This window comes from Manacus vitellinus, unplaced genomic scaffold, assembly GCF_001715985.3.
Source record: "Manacus vitellinus isolate BGI_N305 unplaced genomic scaffold, ASM171598v3 scaffold_146_pilon, whole genome shotgun sequence".
NCBI lineage: Eukaryota > Metazoa > Chordata > Aves > Passeriformes > Pipridae > Manacus > Manacus vitellinus.
The window spans coordinates 38,044-57,998 of NW_021939042.1; the positions used below are offsets into that span (position 1 = coordinate 38,044).

The following is a 19,955-nucleotide window of genomic DNA, read 5'->3' on the forward strand; positions in this document are numbered from 1 at the left end:
CCACAGACCTCCTTCCCCTTCCAATGCATTTCACATTTTTCAACCTCAGAAGTGCATATATCTCTATTTACTCTTTTTCTTTGATTCTAAACCTTCCAGGACATTTTTCTCTAGAGCTGATTCTTTTCATGTTTGGAAATTACAGCCTCCCCTGGCAGACAAGGAAACGCTCCCATGTACAGAGGAAGGAATAGGCCCCTGAGAGGAGGCAGCTGCTTGAACAAGATCAAAGGCAGAAAGTGACCCCAGAACGTTTGTCTCCTCTCTTGGGCAGAACAACACAAGATGATCTTCCCTCATATACAGTCATTTCTCACAGCCTTATTGGCTCCAGCAGCCTCCTAGAAGCAGTGATGCCAGCCAGAAGAGAAAAGCAAGCGGGATTTGGCTCAGGGTGGGGATCCTGCAGCAGCCCAAGGTCAACTTTGAACATTCCATGAACATGTGGCCAGCCAAAAACCTCAACAGTCCCTCTGCATTGTGCGTCCTGCTGCCTCTGCTACAGGCACATGATGTCTATAACCTCAGAGCTATGATCAGCCTAAGCTCCTTCTTCTTGTTTGTGCATTGTGGTGGGCTTCTTGCATGGTGCAGAGAAACCAGACAGAGTTTGGGAAACTAGTTCTGGATGTATTGATATCAAACAGTTGCAGTGCCAGAGCACTCCATAAATCAGTGTGGCATCAAGCAGAGCACAGGCAGGCATCAGAGAGAGCTGAAAAGCTTCTCGTTACATTCAAACTGCCTGTTCCCAGAATTCAGTGCTTCCATGGAAGCCTGGGAACCTGAGGAGAGACCCAAAACCACAGAAACTAAATAATGCAACATCCTTTCCAGACACCTTGTGGGAATGATAATGCAGAAGTTGGGATCCAGAGACTAAAGGGCACCTGCTTTGCCTCGGTGGCATCATCACTGCAGCTGCAGGACGTGTGTGAGTCCTTAGAAGCAGGTGAGGCTTGGGGAAATGCACAGAGCTGTACCATAGAGCTATACCATAGAGCATCCATACCAACAGCAGAGAAGGCAAAGACACACAGCAGATGACAGGTTTTTCCTCATCAGCCTGAGGAATTCACAGGAATCTCTGGTTTTCCCAGCTTCCCTACAGCACTGGTGTTCAGACATCACCGTGCATTGGAGGATCCTCAAAAACCTCCCTTGACAGTGTGCACAGAAACTGGCATTTCTCCCCAGGTGGCCCCAGTCCCCCTCAGCAGTGCAGCTGTAGCTGCAATTCTACTTTAAGGAAGTTAAAAACTAGTCTCATCTCTAAAAACATCCTCACTTACTTTACAAAGTGCCTCAGAAGGGTAAAGAGGGCTGTTAACACAAGCACACACCCCCCCATGAGCTCTCTCACTGAGCCATGCAGTAAATGCCAGGATGCAATCCAGAGACTTACCTTCTCCACACAGAAAGTGATTGCTCTGGATGATATTTGCACCGTGGGAGAAATGAACTTGCAGGTGACCTTTGTCTTGATTATCTCTTTCTTTGTTATCTCTGGCCCCACGGCTGCCTCACACACCAGCTTCTCCTCCACTTCCTGCATGCAAGAGTCACTTGTCACCAGTGGTGCTGGCAGGGTGTCCAGCAAATGCCCTGCGTTGGCTCCTTACCCCCCACGGGCCACAAAGTTACAGACACTGCCCCCTTTTCTTCCTGTGCTGCTGCAGCCTATTTCTTCTGCGCTCCAATGGCCCTAACTGCACCCCAACAGCCACAAAAGGCACTTGTGAGACACTTCCTCCCTTCACAGGGCTTCTCTTTTACCCCCTGCTTACCCTAGAGAAACCACCTGACACTTGTTTAATTCACTTTCTGCTTGGGCTCCTGCTTTAAGTGTAACCTATTTTCTCTGCCCTTCCTTTGTGCCTCAGCAGGTGACACTCCTGTTTGCCCCGACAGAGCAATACTTCCTTCAGCCCGTATTTTGGGATCAGCATTGCGGTTTGGTAGCTATGGAATCACAAAAAAGCCTTAGCAACTGATGGTGACCAGCAAAGAAAGCCACCAGTGCTGCCATGGAAACCTGCAGCCTTAAACACTGTCTTGAAGGCCCTTGCTCATTTTCCCAGGCAAATGTCAAGGGGCTGCAGGAGAAGCCCCACTGGAGGGGACTTGATGGGGAAGGCTCGGCCCTCGGCAGGGATCTCACCTGGACAGTGCTGGAGAAGCCTTCCAGCATCAGCTCCATAGTCTCGCCTGGCTGCAGATACATCCCCCGTGGCTGCAGCTTAAATACGGGGGGGGTGGGTCTCTGGGAAGCGTTTCTGCCCTTGGTGACACTGAGGGCAGGGAGAGGATGACGCTGTCGAAAGGTGCCCCAGTACAGCCGCTGGAACTGCTGCCCCTTGTTTGTCACGTTGAACCGGAAAATGCAGGGAACGAGGCTGGAGGAGAAGCAGAGATGGAAAAGGTCATGGGAGCTGCTATTTCCCTGCAGTCAAGTGCTCTCAGCAAGCAATCTGAGATGTTAACAGCTTGGAGACCGTCCTCGTTTCCCGCTCTTAACGTGGACCAGAAATAATGTCTGATGCCTTTCTGATGTTGTTGTTGCAAAGAGAAATCGGTTTATACTGATAATGTAGTATTTCCACAGCTTCCCTCACCACAAGGGACTTCCTTCATCACCGTGGGCTTTTTCCCTCACCATTCTGGGCTTCCCCTAATGGATCCAGACTGAAACCATCACTTTGAGAACACTTCACCTCCAAGAAGGCCACAAGAAGAGAATCAATGGGATGTCAATGGAATCCATGCAGAGGTGATATTTTCTCTACTTAATCTGTCCCTTTGTCATTCTCTTTGTCTCCCCCTTTCTCTCTTTTCCCCATTTCTCTCTGTCTCTCTCTACCTCACATTTACTGTTAAATAAAAATCCGTACTACTGACTTTGGAATATGGTCTCATTTGCCCCTTAATTCGGGCAGAGGCGTCTCTCTAATAATTTAAGGAACCTGAGCATAACAACATGTTTCTAAAGGAAGCTCTGGCTTCAGGGAAACAGAGCCAGGGCCTGGAGCACTGTAGAAGATTTAGCCTGAAAGCCTACAGCATAACTGCTCCTTGCTGAGCCAAGAGGAGAAGTAGGAGTTAAGAGATCTCTTACTTGAACTGGGGTTCCAAATTCAGCTCCGGAGCAAACGGTTTGTCAATGGCAATTGTGGTGCCAGTGCCCACAGCCTGGATGGGGATGACACTGGTAAGGCTGTTCTCAACAAACAGCTTCATGCTGTCCTCAAATCTCCCTGTGTCACCCAGGTTTGCCATGACAACCACAGGAACCTCAGCCTTGGCAGGGACCACTCCTTCCCTGGGTTCAATACTCCAGCATTTGCCACCCTGTAAGACAAGCCAAACATGCATTTAGGGTGGAAACCATGGACCCTGGTGACTTGTGGGGTGTGAGAAAAGGAACGACTACAGAGAGGAGGATAAAAATTGTAAAGCCTTCATTTCCCTAAATCTAAGCTACTGTGTCTGGGCAAGAGCAGAGCTTATACAACCTGTATTTTACCCTCTTTTAATCCATTTTAACAGACTTTTAAGTTTTGCCCAACCCAAGGGATGCTCCTCCTCAGGAGAAGGTTATTCCCCCTCCAATCTTTTCTTGGAGTGTATGCCAAGGGAAGCTACTTTCTCTCTCCTGGCTTCCCCACAACAGAGCTGGGTTTTCACAAAGGCTCAAGGCTACAGAAAGCCACGGCTGCTCAAATCCCACCACAGCAGCCACACAGCTGGAGGATACCACTGAGAGCCTGAAGACTAACTCTGCAAAACCGCTTGAGCAAAAGCCCAGCACCAAAGTCCTTGCCCCTGAAGGACCAAAGCCCTGGCTTCCCACTGATCATCAGCTGCCAAGAGGTGCCCCAGAGCCCTCTGCTTTGGAAAAGTCAGCTCTAAATGGTTATAGCAGGGCAGGAAAACAGGAAGCAGAAAGAAAACTGCTCTGTGGGCATGGCCCAGCCTTCCCAAGCACTCTGGTCCTCTGCTTTCTCATGGACGGGGTGGGGTAAGAAAGCTGTAAGCTGCCCTGGGGAGGGAGGCAAGGCCTTCCACTGGGACAGCTGTACAGACAGGGCTCGGCAGGTCCCGGCCTGGTATGAGCATGCAAAAACTATCATTTACATGCCAGCACCACCCATCTGAGGTGGCTTGCTCTCTGCAGGGGTGGAGAGCAGAATTTCATTGTGGAGTTGAAGAAAGCTGCCCTGGAAATCCCTCACTTGGAGGTTACATTTACTCCTCAGATACCTGGGAAAGTAGCAAGTGGAAAACTCACCCTCCTCCTCCTTGGCCCAGGAGACTGAGCCTGGACTCTCCCCCACCGCCTGATGCTTTATCCACAGACACAACCATGCCCACCGTGTCGGGGCTGCTTTCAACCAGCTCCAGCAGCCCAGCCCACTCAGCATGAAGGAGAACAAACTTCCTCAGCATGGAGGAGAACAAACCTCCTCCCAAGCCTGTTTCCAAGCCCCTCACAGACACCTCTGCAGCAGGGAGCACATGCCAGCCAGCCCAGCCCTGCTGGCTGCACCAGTTCTGCTGCACCAGCTCAGCTTCTCCTGCCAGGGGAGCAGCCCCAGCTCCTTCTGCCCTGTGCAGCCTCCACGAATTAAAGAGCCTTTCTTTGCAGCTGCTCTCCAGATACTCTGGAACGCTATGGAGGCCACAGGCTCCAGGGGTGCACAACCTCCGCAGCTGTATCTGTGTGCAACAGCCCGGCTGCTCTGACCCCCAGGAGGGGGAAACTCCTCTCCCCACCCAGAGCTTGAGGACAGACCTCACGCCCTGGTCTCTACCATTAACAGCACTTTGGCACAAAGCAAATGTAGATGGTATGAGGAAACTATGGGGAAATCCTTGCCCTCTCAGGAGCAAAGGGCCACAGGCTTCTCTTCATCTCAGAGCTCCAAAAACGTGACTTGCACTGCTAAATACCTTCCACAAAATAAAGGGAGAACTTGTAACCACAATCCAGACTCGCTTCTGCCCCTACAACTCTGCAAACTATTTCACTGAAGGTTGTCCCAGCTAAAACCACCTGCAGAGCCAGGCTCCTCTTGCCTCGGATGGAATCTCTTGTCTCCTCTCTCCCACAGAGCGATATAGAAACCTTACATATAAAATCCAAGTTCTGGGCTGCTGCTGACCAGGGAGTTTCCCTGGAAAATGGTCCCACAGACACTTACGATCTCTGCTCTGAAGGCTGCAGGGATGAGACCCAGATTGCACAGCTGGAGAGTTTGGGAAGTGTTCTGTATCACTTGGATCTTGCCGAAGTTTATCTTATTCACACTTGCATAGACAAGCGGTGTCTTTCCAGTACACATTAAATGCATTTGCTGTTTCAGGGAGCAGGTAAGAGAGATTTAAAAAAAACAAACCCACACAACAGGGAAAGTTAAGAAAGCTTAAACAGCTCAGTCGCACTCAAGTCACTTCTCTAGGGACAGATGTGATGCTCCAGATAAAATGCTGGCCTTTTAGGCAAACCTTTGACATATTCCCCTCCCAATTAAAAAAGATTAAAGTCTGGGAAATGTTCAAACTGTAAACTGTTGGCCCAAAGGTAAAAGCTTTGCAAGAAATCTGTAGTTAAAAACAGTCTGACAGTTAAACAGCTGGTTACTCTGGTGGGAAGAAACCCTGCTCTTTAAGGGAAGCAGCCTGATAGTTATGAGCAAGCGTTTTGTTAAAAGTCAGGCTCCCCTGCACAGCCTGCACTGCCTTGCCTTCCTGTTGACTGGTTTACATGCACAATGGCAATGGCCCGGCTTGAGATGTTTGGTGCCATCCAGGGGATTTGGCATCATCATTTCCATTTGTTTGAATATAAATTTAATTCCCTGCAACCACTTTTCAAACATCAGCCTTCCCTTCTGACACAGAAAGCTGAAGATTCCCAGAAATCCTCCTTTTGTGTTCAGAGAGATGACATTTTAAAAGAGATGTTTCCACAGTTGCCAGCATTTTAAATGGAAGATTAATTAAATAAAATAATCCCCAATTTCAGCTTAGATGAACTATATGCTGAGATTACTCCCTAGGAGGACTCCACTCTTCCTCTTTTTGCAGCATAAACTGCTTATGCCACCAATGCATTCTGTCCTTGTCCACACCAGCCATATATGACAAGTCCCTGCTTTCCCTGGAAGAATCCCTGTGCACTCCACCCCCCCCCAGGATGAGCTGCACAAAGGCACACATCTCCCCTCGCACTCACCAGTGGGGATCTCTCCTTCCCGAACACAGCGATATCCACCGGGATGGAATGAGCACCCACCGCCTGGACTTCAACTGTAATGGGGATCTCCACCACATTGTGACCCTGGATAATCCCACACGGCTTGGGGCTGGAGTACCACAGAGCAGCGGCCTCTTGGTGTCTCTAGAGGGACAGAATCAAGTGCAACTTCAGAGGCACCTTTAAACTCCTTAACATCTACCACAATGGCAACTCACACACGTTTTTTAAAAATCCCCAGGAAAAAGCTGAAAGGCACAAAAAAAGATGCAAGAATTGTTGGGGCTTAGTATCCTCAGGGGGTCCAACAGCTGCTGCATCCACAGACACCCACTCCTGTGCTGGCAGCCTCCTTGCAACAGCTTTTCACAACCTTCTAAGAGCTCTCACAAGAAAACACCCCAAACACTAGAATATAAACTGCTTCCTGAAGAGGTTAAAATGATTCCTGAAGTTGATATTCAGGTAGGTTCCTATTTAACCGCTTTCTAAAGTTTACATTCAGGTAGAATCCTGTTCTCAGCACATCTTTAAGTCTGAATAGAAACCAGCAAGGTCTTATCCAAACCCCATTTGTCCGTAATAAACCCCTCAGTAGTATTTGAGAGGAGGAGGTGGATGAGATGCCAAACCTGAGGGAGAACTCTGTAGCATCCTGGAAGGGGGCTCGGGTTCACAAGGATCAGCATCTTCTGGCAAGGGACCTTTGCAGAGCACGGTCCACAGTCGAGGGTGGAGGTGAGCAAACGCAGCTCAGGAACGACACATCTGGGCAAAGAGATGACCCCAAAGGAATGAGAGATACTGAGAGAATGGAGAGCGTTCACCCCGCAGAGCATGGAATGGAGCATAAGACATTTTTCACTGTCCAACAGACGTTTAATACCTCTACAGAGATAAATCACTTGTCACGTCTTTCCACTCAAACACGTCTTGTCAAGGAGGGGCAAACCCTTAGACTCAGCACTGCAGAGGCTGCCAAGTGCCCGGGCAGAGCACGGGCCTTGTCCCACAGCTGCCTCAGCCCCTCCTTTGCCCAAGGAGGCTTGCAAGGACTCCCCCAACAGGCCCAGTGAGCCGTGAGCTCTGGAGGAGCCTTCCCATTGAGGGTCAGTGCTCGCCAAGGCTCAAGGAAAAACAACTCCCTTCTCTCCCAGGGTGCTGTTGCCCTGCCAGAAAACTCAGCCGTTTGCCTAGTGCTGAGGGCACGAGCCACCACCTGCCCTAGGGAGTGGGTGATCATCCTCCCAGTTCCTACAGCTCCCTTGCTGCTGCACCCCACAGGTCCCAGGTCTGTCCCCACTGGCACTTGCGTTACAAAACTGCAGCCCAGGCACTGACTGGACGGCTCTGCCTGGGAGAGGGAACGGCACCAGGGAACTGCATCCCTCTTGTCATTAAACTGACACCCATGGCAGCACCACAGGAGGGAATTTGGCTGCAGCAACAACAACATCTGCGTTAAGTCTGAGAACTGAGAACGTTAATGCTCAGAAGAGCCAGAGGGAAGCAGGGAAACCTGAGCCCACCTGCCACATCAAGGACTACTTTCCCCTCCCACTCCTGCTGTGAGCCCCTTTTCCATTTCCATGTGCCCCGGTTAACTGAGCCAGACCCCAGCTCTCAGCAGACTGCTCACTGTGTCCCAAACCAATGCTGCAGTGTGGTTGGAACCCAGCACAAGCCCACCTCTTGCAGAAAGGACAGGAGGACCTTGGGGAATTTTTTACACCTCAAGCAGCAAAAGCCAGGCCAATAAATAATGTCATTCCTGTTCCCCATAGAAAAAGGCCCAGGGCCATGCCTGGCTGTGAGCAGGGGTGCTTCTCACCACGGGCTGCTTTCCAAGCACTGCTCTTCCCCTACCTAGCTGGGCAGAACCAGCTTATTAAGCAAGCTTTCTCCTGGAGCTGCAGCCAGCAAACCCCGAGCAAGGCACTGTGCTGGTGGTGGGTGCACGGGGAAGGACGAGCAGCTGCAAGGAGAGCACTGGTACCTGGCTTTGAGGCGCAGAGCCAACACCTCCTTGCCAAAACCATCCACGTCCACCACCATATCATAGTCGTATCGTCCCACATCATTGGAACACAGCGTGACCTGGTGGAAGAGAAGAGCAGCAAATACTTCCCTTCTCCCGAAAGCTCATTACCCACGTGTGGTCTCCTTCAGTTCTTGTTTCGCAGTAAGGGAAGGGAGGATTTGGCCTTAATTCTTCTGCTGGCCCATGCCTAGAGCACAGTCTCTGGGAGTAACATAAGCCTTCTGGCAATACTGAATTTGTTAAACACACCTTGCAGCTGTCAGGGCAGAGGTGGCTAAATTAAAGCATTATACATAATCATGTATAATGAGACTAAAGCTCTACTCACTACTGTCTTCAAATTAGGGGCCCATTTTTCATTTGACTACAATAACGTAATGCAAAGGAAATGTGTTGACTTGGACAGAATGAGTTCAGCTTTTCAGCACGAAGCTGAGGGCAAGGTGTGCTCCTGCAGATGCTGGGCAGTTCATGGTTGCCGAGTTTTTTCTTTCCTTACTGAGGATCCCTGCAGTGACCACAACTCATTCTGCTCCCCAGGAGAGGAGAAATGAGACCAGGAAGAAAAGCAAACTACTTTATACAGTGGCATCTCTCTAACAGCCACCTTCTGTCCTCATCCTTCCTCTGCCTGTTCTCAGTCAAAGAAGTCACGCTCAAAACCAACACACGAATGGCTTCTGTTGACCATGTGATCTCAGCTTATGGTTTTGGAGACAAAATGGTGCTCCTTCAGGAACATTCCACGTAACCCACCTCCCACACCACTGCAGATCCCTCCCTTGCACACGCCGAGAGCCAGCAGCACTAAAGCCCTCCCGCAGCCCAGTGAGGCTTCAGCCCCACCTACTGACTCCTCCCATACCCTGATCTCCTGGGATCCCTGGGAAGGGATGGTCGCTGTGCTGGGTCTTATGGTGAATTCCACTGGCTTCTCGTGACATGGAGCCAATGTGCCTTTTTCCCAGGAGGGGTGAGCGTTGTCTTTCACTTGATCAAAGCTCCTAAGGCTGGGCTGTCCCTGGCCGTCCTCAGGAATGCGAAGGTGGAAGGTGATGGGCACCACGGAGGTGTTGATCAGGCGGCACGACAAGGTCTGAGGAAAGCCTAGGAAAATGACACAAATGACCATGTAGGCACCAAGCACCTCGTGATTTCTGGTGTGAATATCCTGGTAAGATGAAACTGTACAGCTCATTGAGCAGCTCAGCGAGCAATTAATCATCACTTGGACACTGATCCCAGGTTGCTGCCTTGGAAATGCCCACTCTTAGCCCTGCTGAACACCACAAGTTTCTATCTCTCTAACTGCTCCAAACCAGCATCATCAATTATTTCCACACACTGATGAGTGTGCATCCAGACTGACCATTTACTCTGAAAATTCAAGCCATAAAATTCCCTGTTAACACTGCCAACACTCTCACCATTTTCAAGATATAAAAGCACTGAGTTGTCATTGAGGAAAAACTACAGCAAGAGAAAGGGAGGATGGAACAGGGAACTGGAACATGATGCAAAGCACCCCAATGCAGTTTCTTTAGGCAGGATCCTTAAGGTACCTCCTGGCTTGAGGCAACCAGACTGAGCACGTACAACTCACAGCCCACTTCACTGGAGGCAAACCTGAGGCTTGCTCTGAGATCAGTGATTAGGAACCATGTCTCACCTTTGCAAATGAGGACATCACAGCCACACTGCACACTGGCTGGGATTGCTCCCCACAAGAGGTGACACCACTTTGGCTCTGAGACTTGCTTCCCGTAACGGAAAGCCAGGGATACAGCCACACCTGGTGGGGATGTCCTGCAGAGCCAGGACACCAGCCCACAGCCTGCTCTGCAGAGGACATGTGACTTGGCTGGCCAGCTCTATGGGGAAGAGACATCTCCCAGGGCCTGCTTACCAAGCGTCATTTGAACCCAGATGGGGAGGAAAACCAACTGCAGGCACAGCAGGGAGCTTCTCCGTACCCATCAACAGTGACCACTGCCCAGCTCCAGCAGTGGCTCCAGCAGGGAGGCAGGAGGGGCACAAAAAGGACAAACACAGGTGTCCCAGTCTGGAATGAGACCAAGGTCACCAGATGCAGACAACAGTCAGCAGCACGGTTAAAAGAAGCAAAGATACAACAGCTGCCTTCAGCTGAAGAGGTCTTAGGAATGAAATCAGAGTAAACAGGATGAATCTCCTATAAGAGAACCATATTTGTGCCCGCTGCCTTTCCTGTTGTTTCATTTATTCAAAAGAAAACTAAGAAAGGGCTCAGGAGTGATACAGGGAGGGGAGGAAGCAGCTCAGGAAAGGTAATGAGTTTTCTTGAAAAGTCCATGAACTGCATGAAAACACAGAGGCATCCTGGGTGCAGAATGATAATGGCCCTTCAGTCAATCCACGACTGATTTCACATTTAAACTGTAGATCATCTCGGTAGAAAGCCTTTTGTGAGCCTGAGATGGAGAACCAGAACCTGCATTCCAATGGTGACACTCTGGATGTTCAGCCAAAAGCTCTGTCAGCAGAGTTGGGCCTCTGCTGGGGAAGAAGAAGAAGCCCACGGCTCTGAGGACACAGGTGCCTGAGGCAGAGCTATTGCTGGGGCATCTGACCTGCTCAGGGATAATGAGGTGCCCTCACACCACTAATTAACATCCCACACTAAAAGTACATGGCTTAAGCTTCCTTCTCCTGCAGTCCTATCCCCTGGGCCCTCCTGGGACGAGGACTTTTACGGTCATTCTGCTGGCAAGGACTGGGAGATTGGAGCAGAAGAGACTACGAGGGACACCAGAAAATACTGACTTTCTATTCCTTTGGTCCTTTCGGATCTCACGATGGCAAAATGCCACCAGCAACCCTGGAGTTAACACCCTGCAGGCTGCCATGGAAGGACACAAGTGACAGATGCTCTTCTGTTCAAGTGCTCCATTTTGGCAAGGCACAGATCCCTCCTGCTGTGTCCAAGCCCAGGGAACACTCACCAAAGGAGACGTCATTGAAGTCAAGGCCACCTGTGCTGAAATGCAGGCTCAGTCCGGTGACGTGGCCCCTGTGAGGACGAGGACAGAGGAGGCAACGGCTTGGTTAAAGGGAACTGCAAAGCCTTCAGCTGTTCTTCCAGCTCAAGTGGGTCAAAGCTGGTGTCAGAGCCCCGTGGGTGTCGAACCAGCCCCGCACCCTGTGCTCAGCACGGCGTCCGTGGGCACAGGAGGTGGCCAACAGCTGCTGATGGGGCTTAGGGCACCACAGCAGGCAGGGCATGCCCCCGAGGTGCTGCTGGCCCCATGGAGGACTCTGTACACACACCCAGAGATGGCTCTGTGCCCTTGCCTTAGGAGAAAGACTGACTCACTACTTTTCTCTTGCAAAGTAATAACCTTTTTGTTATGTTTTATCCATTTCCCTGTGGAGAGTTTTACAGAAACATGGTTGATAGAAAGAGGACATGAGAGAGATGCTATAGCTCTGGTCCCACGGTAAAAGAAAACTATTAGAAGGTCACTGTGTCTGAGAAACTGTATACGTGACAGAAGAGTAATATAAGCGGATGGGAAAGCAGAGCAAATAGCAAACAAGTAACCATCAGAATGTGAAAGAAACAGCATTTGCGCAAATATAACTTAGGTAATTAGAAGCCAATGATGAGCTTAGCTTTTGTAATATGTATGAGGCTGATTAGTAACCTTTATAAGCACAGAGCCTGCAGCAATAAAGTTGGATAAGTTATTGATCAATTTTGTGGTCTAAAAGTGTCTTTATCCCGTCGTCTACAACATTTCCCTTATGTTCTTGGTAAAATGGACTGCAGATTCCTTTTGTTTCTTTACTACCTTGATTCAGTGCCTCCCAACAGCAGCCCAGACACAGCCACCTCCAAAGCTCCAGAGCTCCCAGCATCAGCTTTCCTGCGTGCACCACATTACCCCACCAGCCCGTGGTTCAGACTAGCTGGGACAAGCCCTCGTGCTGCTGTGGTGCTGAGAAGGGAGCTTTGCCTCTCCTTCATCACCCCTTCTCCCCTTGGCTGGGCGAGGATTATCTTTTGCAATGGCACCAGCCCATGGGAGGATGCCCAAGTCCTTGTGACAGTCCCTGCTGCTGCAGAGCTCCCCATCTCCCACCCCAGTCCCTTCCTGCTGTGGAAAGGAGGCCCCAGAGCACTCCCTGCACAGGAGCCTGGAGCACAGCCTGTGCCTGTGCCTGGGCACGAGGGATGATGTGAGGCTGCTGCTGCCCCTTTGGCACAGATCATTAACAGAGGACTTTAGAACCACTTCTTCTGGCTGCAGAATCACCCAGGCTGGCCCATCTCCAAAGCCCTGGGGCCCTTGCTGGGTGTTCAGAGGGGACATCCCAGACCAGCAGCTGCCCAAAGCTGATGCTTTCCCACTGCCTGCCATGGCCAAGGCGGAGGGAGGTCCCTGCAGGAAGGAGTCACTCCAGGGTACCTGCACTGGGCAGAAGGCATCCCCACACTGAGGGGATGCCAACATCAGAGCCAAGACTAAGACCTCAGGCAACACCTTTTTTCTCTGCTCCACCACCAAATGAGGCAGGTGAGAGATGATTACCCAGAGACAGCTACAGACGTGCCCACCAAGCTCCCAGAGCCCTCCTCACCTGATAGTCAAGGTCACAGGCTTAGGGGATTCTGTCACGTTGAAATGGAATTCTACCTCGAACTCCCCCAGGGTGCTGGAACTGAAGGAGATCTGGATGGGCTGGAGCCCACTGGGTGGAATGATGCCCTGCTGGGGCCGAAAGGTGAACCAGGAGCCGTGGGCTGTGGTTGGAGGGATGAGCTCAAAGGGAGCATCAATAGCTCCTTTGTTAACCAACATTGCCTGCAGCAGCAAGAAAGCAAAATGGAAATACATGAGCAATCTTCCTTTCTTGCAGAAGGCTGAGTTGCTTTCTACTAAACGATTAACCCCTGGAAAGGCAAAAGAGGCCATGTGCTGCTACGTGGCAGAAGCCAAAAAAGTACAACAGGACAAGTTCTGCCTTTGGGTTTTCATGCAAAGCAGCGATAACTTCACATAAGCAGAGTCACTCCTGGGTTATCCCAGGGACACGGAGCGGTTCTCTCCTGGCCCAGCATCACCAAGTTCATTCAGACCTGGCCTGAGGAGCAACGTGGGGCAGTTGCAGCCACGCAGTGAATCCCCACAGAGCTGCTGCTGCTCCAGGGGTGCCCAACCCTGCCAAGGGCAGCACACATTCAGCTTCCATGGCAGCCAACCAGTTTATTGCGTGTAGAAGACATCTCAGAACGGTGCTATCACCAACTTCAGAAGCTCTCCCCAGCTCTGCTAGGGTAGATTGTTTGGGTTATTGTATTTTTCATTTAATCTGATAGTTTCTTAGACCTTGCTCAGCCAAACATCTCAAGAAAGGATGAATGTGAGGTGCACAGCAGCTCCACCTATTCTAAAGAGTTGCTCTCTCACATCTCTACACAGCCATGGGGAAACCCTGCCATTGCCATGGATTTATCCATCTGCTTTGGAATTCTTTCCCCAGTTGTTAGCCTGGCAAAACCTGTCAGAACAGTTGAGGCAGAAGCAGAAGGATGTCCCTCATTTTGTAGCTTTGCAGCTGCTGTTGAAAATATTCCCGTATTCAACCTCTGCCTTGAAACTTGAAAACTACTCTCCTCTCGTGTGTTACCTGTGTTACAAATTGCACTTGGGGATCCCAGGCTGAGCTGAGGTTTACCTGCAGTGTAGCTGCTTAGGACAGCACTAACAGTATCATCTACTCATTCACCTTTTCTCATGTAATGAAATTAGTATATTGATAGGAACAATAAAGTATCAGCATCAAAAAGGCGGAAAGAGCACAATCTTTTGGGAAGAAAACAACTCAGTGTGTCCTTTCCTGTCATGGCAAAGCTTTTGGAAGTGTCTGGCATGATGTAGTGCCTCATTTTCCACCTTTTTCAGTTGCTCTCTCTTGCAGTGGACTCGAGCTCAAACGCAGCCAGTTTGTTCCAGCTGCTCTTGAACAGCCTGAGCACAAAGGTGCCTTGAGTCTGAGGCTGAAACAGAAGCCTCTGAACACTTCAGCTTTTTGACCCAGTGTTGCTTTCATGTGTTGAGGGGTTGTTTTGCAGAAAGCATCCCAGCTGATCTCCAAGGGAGGTTGCCAAAAAGCAGGAATTGGGGCTTCATGAACAACAGACAACACCTTTCAGACCCCGGAAAAGGATCCAGATTCTGTGAAACCCCCCAGATTTGACTAGTATGTCAAATATTCCCTGCTCACAACTGCCCAAGTTGCCAGAAATTCCAGAGGTCCACCAGGCTCCCCTCTGCCCCAGGAGCCATCAGGATCCACCCCAGCCCCTGTTGCTCACCTCATAGCTGTAGGTTTTTCCAACCAAAACTTTCCCCATGTCCAGTTCCTCAGAGTTGAGTTGGAGGCAGGGCCCGAGGCCTTCCCCTGTGAGGCACAGGGGCAGCCTGCTCTCACGGCCTGGGGAGAGATTTCCATTTCAGTAGAGTAATTCTTACTCTCTTATCCTGCTTTTTCCAGGCTGCCTCAGTGCTAGTCCCTGACTCTGAGATGGGTGAGACCAGCTCCTGATGCTCCAGGGGAAGAAATGGACCCTTCTCTCCCTCAGGAGATATGCCCTGGGGCTGGTTTCCAATTTCTAACCCACCCCTTGGGCTTGTTTCCTGTTTAGCCACCAGTTTGCACCCTGAAAATGCGATGCCGAGTTTAAAACATGATTTCTGTAGTGATAGGACAAGGAGTAATGGAGACAAATTGATAGAGGGGAATTTTAGGTTATATATAAAAAAGAAATTCTTCCCTGTGAGGGTGGTGAGACCCTGGCACAGGTTGCCCAGGGAAGTTGTGGCTGCCCTGTCCCTGGCAGTGTTCAAGGTCAGGTTGGATGGGGCTCTGAGCAACCTGGGCTAGTGGAAGGTGTCCCTGCCCATGGCAGGGGGTTTGGGACTAGATGATCTTTAAGGGCCATTCCAAGCCCTTATCATTCCATGATTCTGATTTCCTTCCCATGCACTTGGAGGAGCTTTGAAATCCATTCAGTGAAGGGATAAATCTTGCAAAGAGTTGGGCATTGCTGCCTGACTTCCAACTAAACTGGGGGGCAGTGGCCCAACAGCACAGGACTTTGTTGCCAAAGTCTTCAGCTTCCGCTGCTTTCTGACACTCAGCATCTTGTTCACAGAATGCCCCTGTGTTTGGTGACTGGTTTGGAACATGATTCTCATCTGGCCATGTCAACAAACAGAGATGCACAGTTTCACATGATGCACGACATCATAAGGAATGCCTTGGGAGCAGCTTTTTAAATCCATGCTTTCCTTCCACAGCTCTAACAATGGCAGTTGGTGGGCAGGAAGAGAGTTTGTTAGCATGAGCCCTGAGTAATTACTGTAGATGGCATTTGTTGAGTTATCCCTGCACAACTACTGTCTAAATAAAAAGCTGTTTCATGACATTTGTATCCATCAGCTTGGAGCAGGAAGGAAGGCAACAGAGTTGCTGGGTTAGGGATTGCAGCACCCTCCAGAATGGGAGCCTGGCTGCTGGAGGGCCATGGGCCTCCCACCTCTTTCTCATAGATGGGCAAACCCAGAGTATTCCCTAGATGGAAACCTGACAGCCATCTCCCACTTTAAGGTGAAAAACACTAAGCAGCACCATGCAGAGACAGGGGGGAAGGACAGGGGAACCTGAACCACGCTGTGCCCTGTGAGTGTTCCCTGCCCTGTGTGGGCACAACAAAGTCACCACCTCAGTGAGGGGGTGACTCGGGGTGGGGGGGCAATGATAAATGCTCCCAGAAAAGGACTTGACAGCACTCCTGGAAGCTGAGCACAGCAAGCCCAGTGGCCACCACCTGGACACACCTCAGCCTGAGAGCCAGAAGGTGACAATTCCCACGCAGGTAGAGAAGTAGGTGCTGGCCAGGGGTGGTCCTTCTGCAGACAGCCTGGGCTCAGTAGGGCTCAGCCACCTCTGGTCTGCCATTGTCTGGGCAGTGGGAGGTGATCCAGGCTCAGGGAGCACATTTCTACCTCAGCTCCTACCGCCTGATGATGGATCCATGTCATGAGGAGCCATCCTGGGGGTCAGTGCTCTAGAGGGGCTTAGTGCCCGTGCCCTAAAGCTGTTCTACTGTGTAGCTCTTTGGCCTTTGAGGAAGTACTGGCAAACCCATGGCATGAAAGCTTATCCATGCACTGCTTGGATTGTTCTGGGATCAGTGTCCTGAGCCCTGGCCTTGCATGGGAGACCACCAGGAAGCCGCAGGGACAGTGGACATGAGCCAGCGCTGCCCTGCTGACCTTGGACCCTTCCCAGCACTTCCACGGGAGCCCAGTGGGCTGGAAGAGTATTTGCACCTCCCCTTCACTGTGGGTGAGAGAAAGAGGAGAAGGAGCCGTACCTGAGATGGAACAGTAGGCCACTTTTCTATAGACTTGGGCTTCTCGGGGTTTAAAGAACACCTTGATTTCAGCTGAACAATGTGGCCCAACCTCTCCCTCCTAAAACAGAAAGAGACAGCAAATCATTTACCTTCCAGTATCACATTTCTTCTTTTCAATCTGTAAGCCTTTACTTAGAGCAAGGAGTGAACAACACTCCAAAAACAGCTCAACACAACCGCAGGATGTTCTTAATGCTCAGCTGATCAGCCCCCACGCTACAATATTCCTACTGCTCTGACACAAGCGCTTGGTTACATCGTGCTGCTGTCAGCTACAGTGGTGTGAAACTGCTGTTGTGCTGACACTGGTGGCTCTTGGCCTTAGATGGGCTATAGGAGTAACCAAGAAGAGAACATGATGCCCTTCCTTGGAAAGAAAAAACTTAGTTTAACTTGTTTTAAAAGAAAGCAGAGGCTGGGATTCTTGTAGGGTTTACTCCAAGACAAGGAGGGATTTTGCACTGTGCAGACAGCAGGGATTCCTCATCTCACGCTGTGCCAATACTCATACTCAGGGCTCTGGTTGATGGAAGGACATGGGGGTTTGCTTGCAGAAACAGAAAAAGATTTTCTGTCCCTGTGTGCAATAGAACTCAAAAAGTCCATTTCCAAGTCTTGTGTCCAGGCTCCCAGATGACACTAGAAGGGAGACTCAGACATGCTGTAAGTCCTGGTTACAGGGAGGGATTGGCATTTCCATGACCTTGGGCTGAATTTGGCCTCCTTTTCGCTTCAGGTCAATCTATGAACTGACAGTGCTCCAACACCCTCTGGGAAGCCCCACACATCCATCACATGTAAGCTGTGCCCCTTCCTACAGTAACCAACCCCTCTGGACATGCACTGCAAGGACACGCACCAAGCTCCCTTGATGTCGAGCCCTTGCAGCAGAGCTCAGCTTTAGGCAGGTTCCTGCTGCCTGCCAGGAGCCCACAGGGTAGCAATGCTTTTTGCAACAAGCTCTCCAGCCTCGCCAGAAACCTCATGTCTTCTCTTGGGGCACATCAAGCCAGCTGAGGTGGGGATCTGCCGAGTGACCTCATTCAGGGAGGGGGAGGAGGAGGAGGTTCTCAGCTATCACTTACCAAGGGCTCAATGGTGAAAACATCATCTGAGAACAGCATGGGGTCTGCTTGAATCTTTGCTGTCTCCTTCTCCAACTCACGGTCGTACAGGTCAAGCTCCTCATAGCGCTTCATCACAAGAGCCTTTGCTATCTCCTGGGGTGGCCGAGACAGATTGTGACACAGCCTGCAGCCACAGGGAGAAACAAATGCAGCAGGTCATTTAATAAGCCACTGATTTGCAGAGCTGAGTGTAAGTGCAGAAGCAGAAAGCACTCAGGGAGGAGCAGCAGCAGCTCCACAGCAAGGGGCTGAGCCCGAGCCACGGGCTCCCAAAGGGCTCAGAGGATCACTGGTTGGTCGCTCACAGGGCATGTGCTTTTACCGCACAGTTACAAGTTCGGGAGAGGTTTTAAAAGCCAGCAGCTCTCAAGAGAACCTCCTGGCTCAAAGCCACTGCCAAAACTGACGGAGAACCCACCAGTGACCTCAACTGACTCTTCCTACCACAGAGTTGCTTGGGGGAAACAGATAAAGATCAAGGAGCCCCCTCACTGCCTGCAGGGCTTCCCTGGCAAGGGGAGAAGAAGCTGGCTCTCAGCTGCAGGTTACCAGCATCACTCTTGGCTTCTTCCCTTTTGGACCTGCAGGGATAAGCTAACCCTGTGTGCCCTGTTCCCTACACTGCCTTCCACCAGAGCATCCCAGAGCACTTTCAAAGCCAATTGATGAATTCAGGCATGGCATCTCTTCAGTGACATTAAAGGTTTTATATGCATGAAAACAGAGGCCCTGAGAGGGGGGCATCTAGCCTTGAACCACCTTCTTTTTTCCTCCTTTTGGCCTTTTCTGCAGACCTTTGGCACAGTTAATCTCTCCATTACTTGGTAGCTGCAGCAGAAATCATTCTAGTGTTTTAAGATCACAACCAAGAGATGAGAAAGGAACAGCTGCTTCCCAGCTGGCAGATCACTGTTCCTCCCTCAGACTCCAGTCCCCTGGCCGTGAAGAACCTGCAGGTGGCAACTGGAGGGACAAGTAGAAGGCTCCATATGGAGCAAATTGAGGCAGTAGAGTATAAACAGGACAGCATCCTCACCCAGCCAAATTCAAACACAGTTAGAAAGGAAATACAGTCATGGATATTACCAGGTGCACACAGACAGAGCCTTGGGCAAACACTGTCACTGGCACCAAAAATACTGGCTATGGCTGGCTCCCTGCCCCAAAAATATTGGCTATGGCTGGCTCAATGTGCAGTGCATTCAGAAATGTTTCTCTGTGGCTGACCTGTAGTGCTGGGCATGAGGAGGGCATCCAGCCACTAAGATGGCAACACTCTGCTCAACCTCCATCAACAGACAGTAATTTCCCCATGACGTGCCAGAAGGCCCTGATGCTTTGCACCCCCACCTTCCACTGCCTTGTGTTATATAACAAGGGAATACCTGCCCGAGTGCAAGAAGCAGGGTCACAAATAGGACGATTGCTTTAGGGGGCACTCGCCTCGGAGGACCCCCAGAATGGACCCCTGACAACCACTGAACTAAGACCTGAGCACGTGGAATGGCAAAACCACTGCCACTCTCGCCTCCCATGCTAATGAGGGACTGTACAGAAGTAACTCACATAAATGGCCAGGAGACAGAGAAGTTAACTAAAAAAATAAACCTTTACTCTAATTAAAGGGAGAGTTCACTGAACAGACCTCAGGGAGGTCTCTCAACTCAGTGGAGGTTGCAGCTTCTTTTATCCCCTTTGCCCGGAGCACAGGTCCCTCCCCATTTCTCCATTGGCTGGGATACTCTGGAGTTACAGGCTGCCCAGCAGGCCTACTGTGTGTCCCCCATTATGTGCTGATTCGGTGGCTCTGGAGGTCACTGACATTGTTCAAGGTGGAGGCCACAGCACTTCAAAAGGGAGGACAGGGCCACATGATCCTCCCGTGCTGCTGGTTGGTCCCCCTGTCTCTGGGCAAACTGCCCCTCTCCGGAGCTGAGAACTGAACAACTTTGTCGCTTCTTACTGTGAGCTGTGACTGCCCTGCAAACTCTGCAGGAACACCTACTTGTTCCTAACACCCTAAAGCACTCAAAAGCACAAGCACCCCCTGAGGCCATAGGTTAGTTT

The 19,955-nt window shown here is 50.6% G+C and overlaps 1 protein-coding gene across 1 annotated transcript in view; it reads right to left on the bottom strand.

Annotated features, from left to right (window-relative positions):
• Positions 1–19,955, bottom strand: part of LOC108638975 (hydrocephalus-inducing protein-like) — a 62,586-nt gene that overhangs the window by 33,963 nt on the left and 8,668 nt on the right. Inside the window, exons 8-20 of the mRNA XM_029958175.1 lie at positions 17,847–18,012; positions 16,720–16,819; positions 14,656–14,774; positions 12,918–13,141; positions 11,279–11,346; positions 9,163–9,404; positions 8,253–8,353; positions 6,889–7,024; positions 6,236–6,400; positions 5,202–5,354; positions 3,116–3,348; positions 2,162–2,396; positions 1,406–1,549 (exon numbers count right to left, since the gene is read on the bottom strand). Of these exons, the coding sequence (XP_029814035.1) occupies positions 1,406–1,549; positions 2,162–2,396; positions 3,116–3,348; positions 5,202–5,354; positions 6,236–6,400; positions 6,889–7,024; positions 8,253–8,353; positions 9,163–9,404; positions 11,279–11,346; positions 12,918–13,141; positions 14,656–14,774; positions 16,720–16,819; positions 17,847–18,012 (2,086 nt within the window). The remainder of the gene's footprint in view (positions 1–1,405; positions 1,550–2,161; positions 2,397–3,115; positions 3,349–5,201; positions 5,355–6,235; positions 6,401–6,888; positions 7,025–8,252; positions 8,354–9,162; positions 9,405–11,278; positions 11,347–12,917; positions 13,142–14,655; positions 14,775–16,719; positions 16,820–17,846; positions 18,013–19,955) is intronic.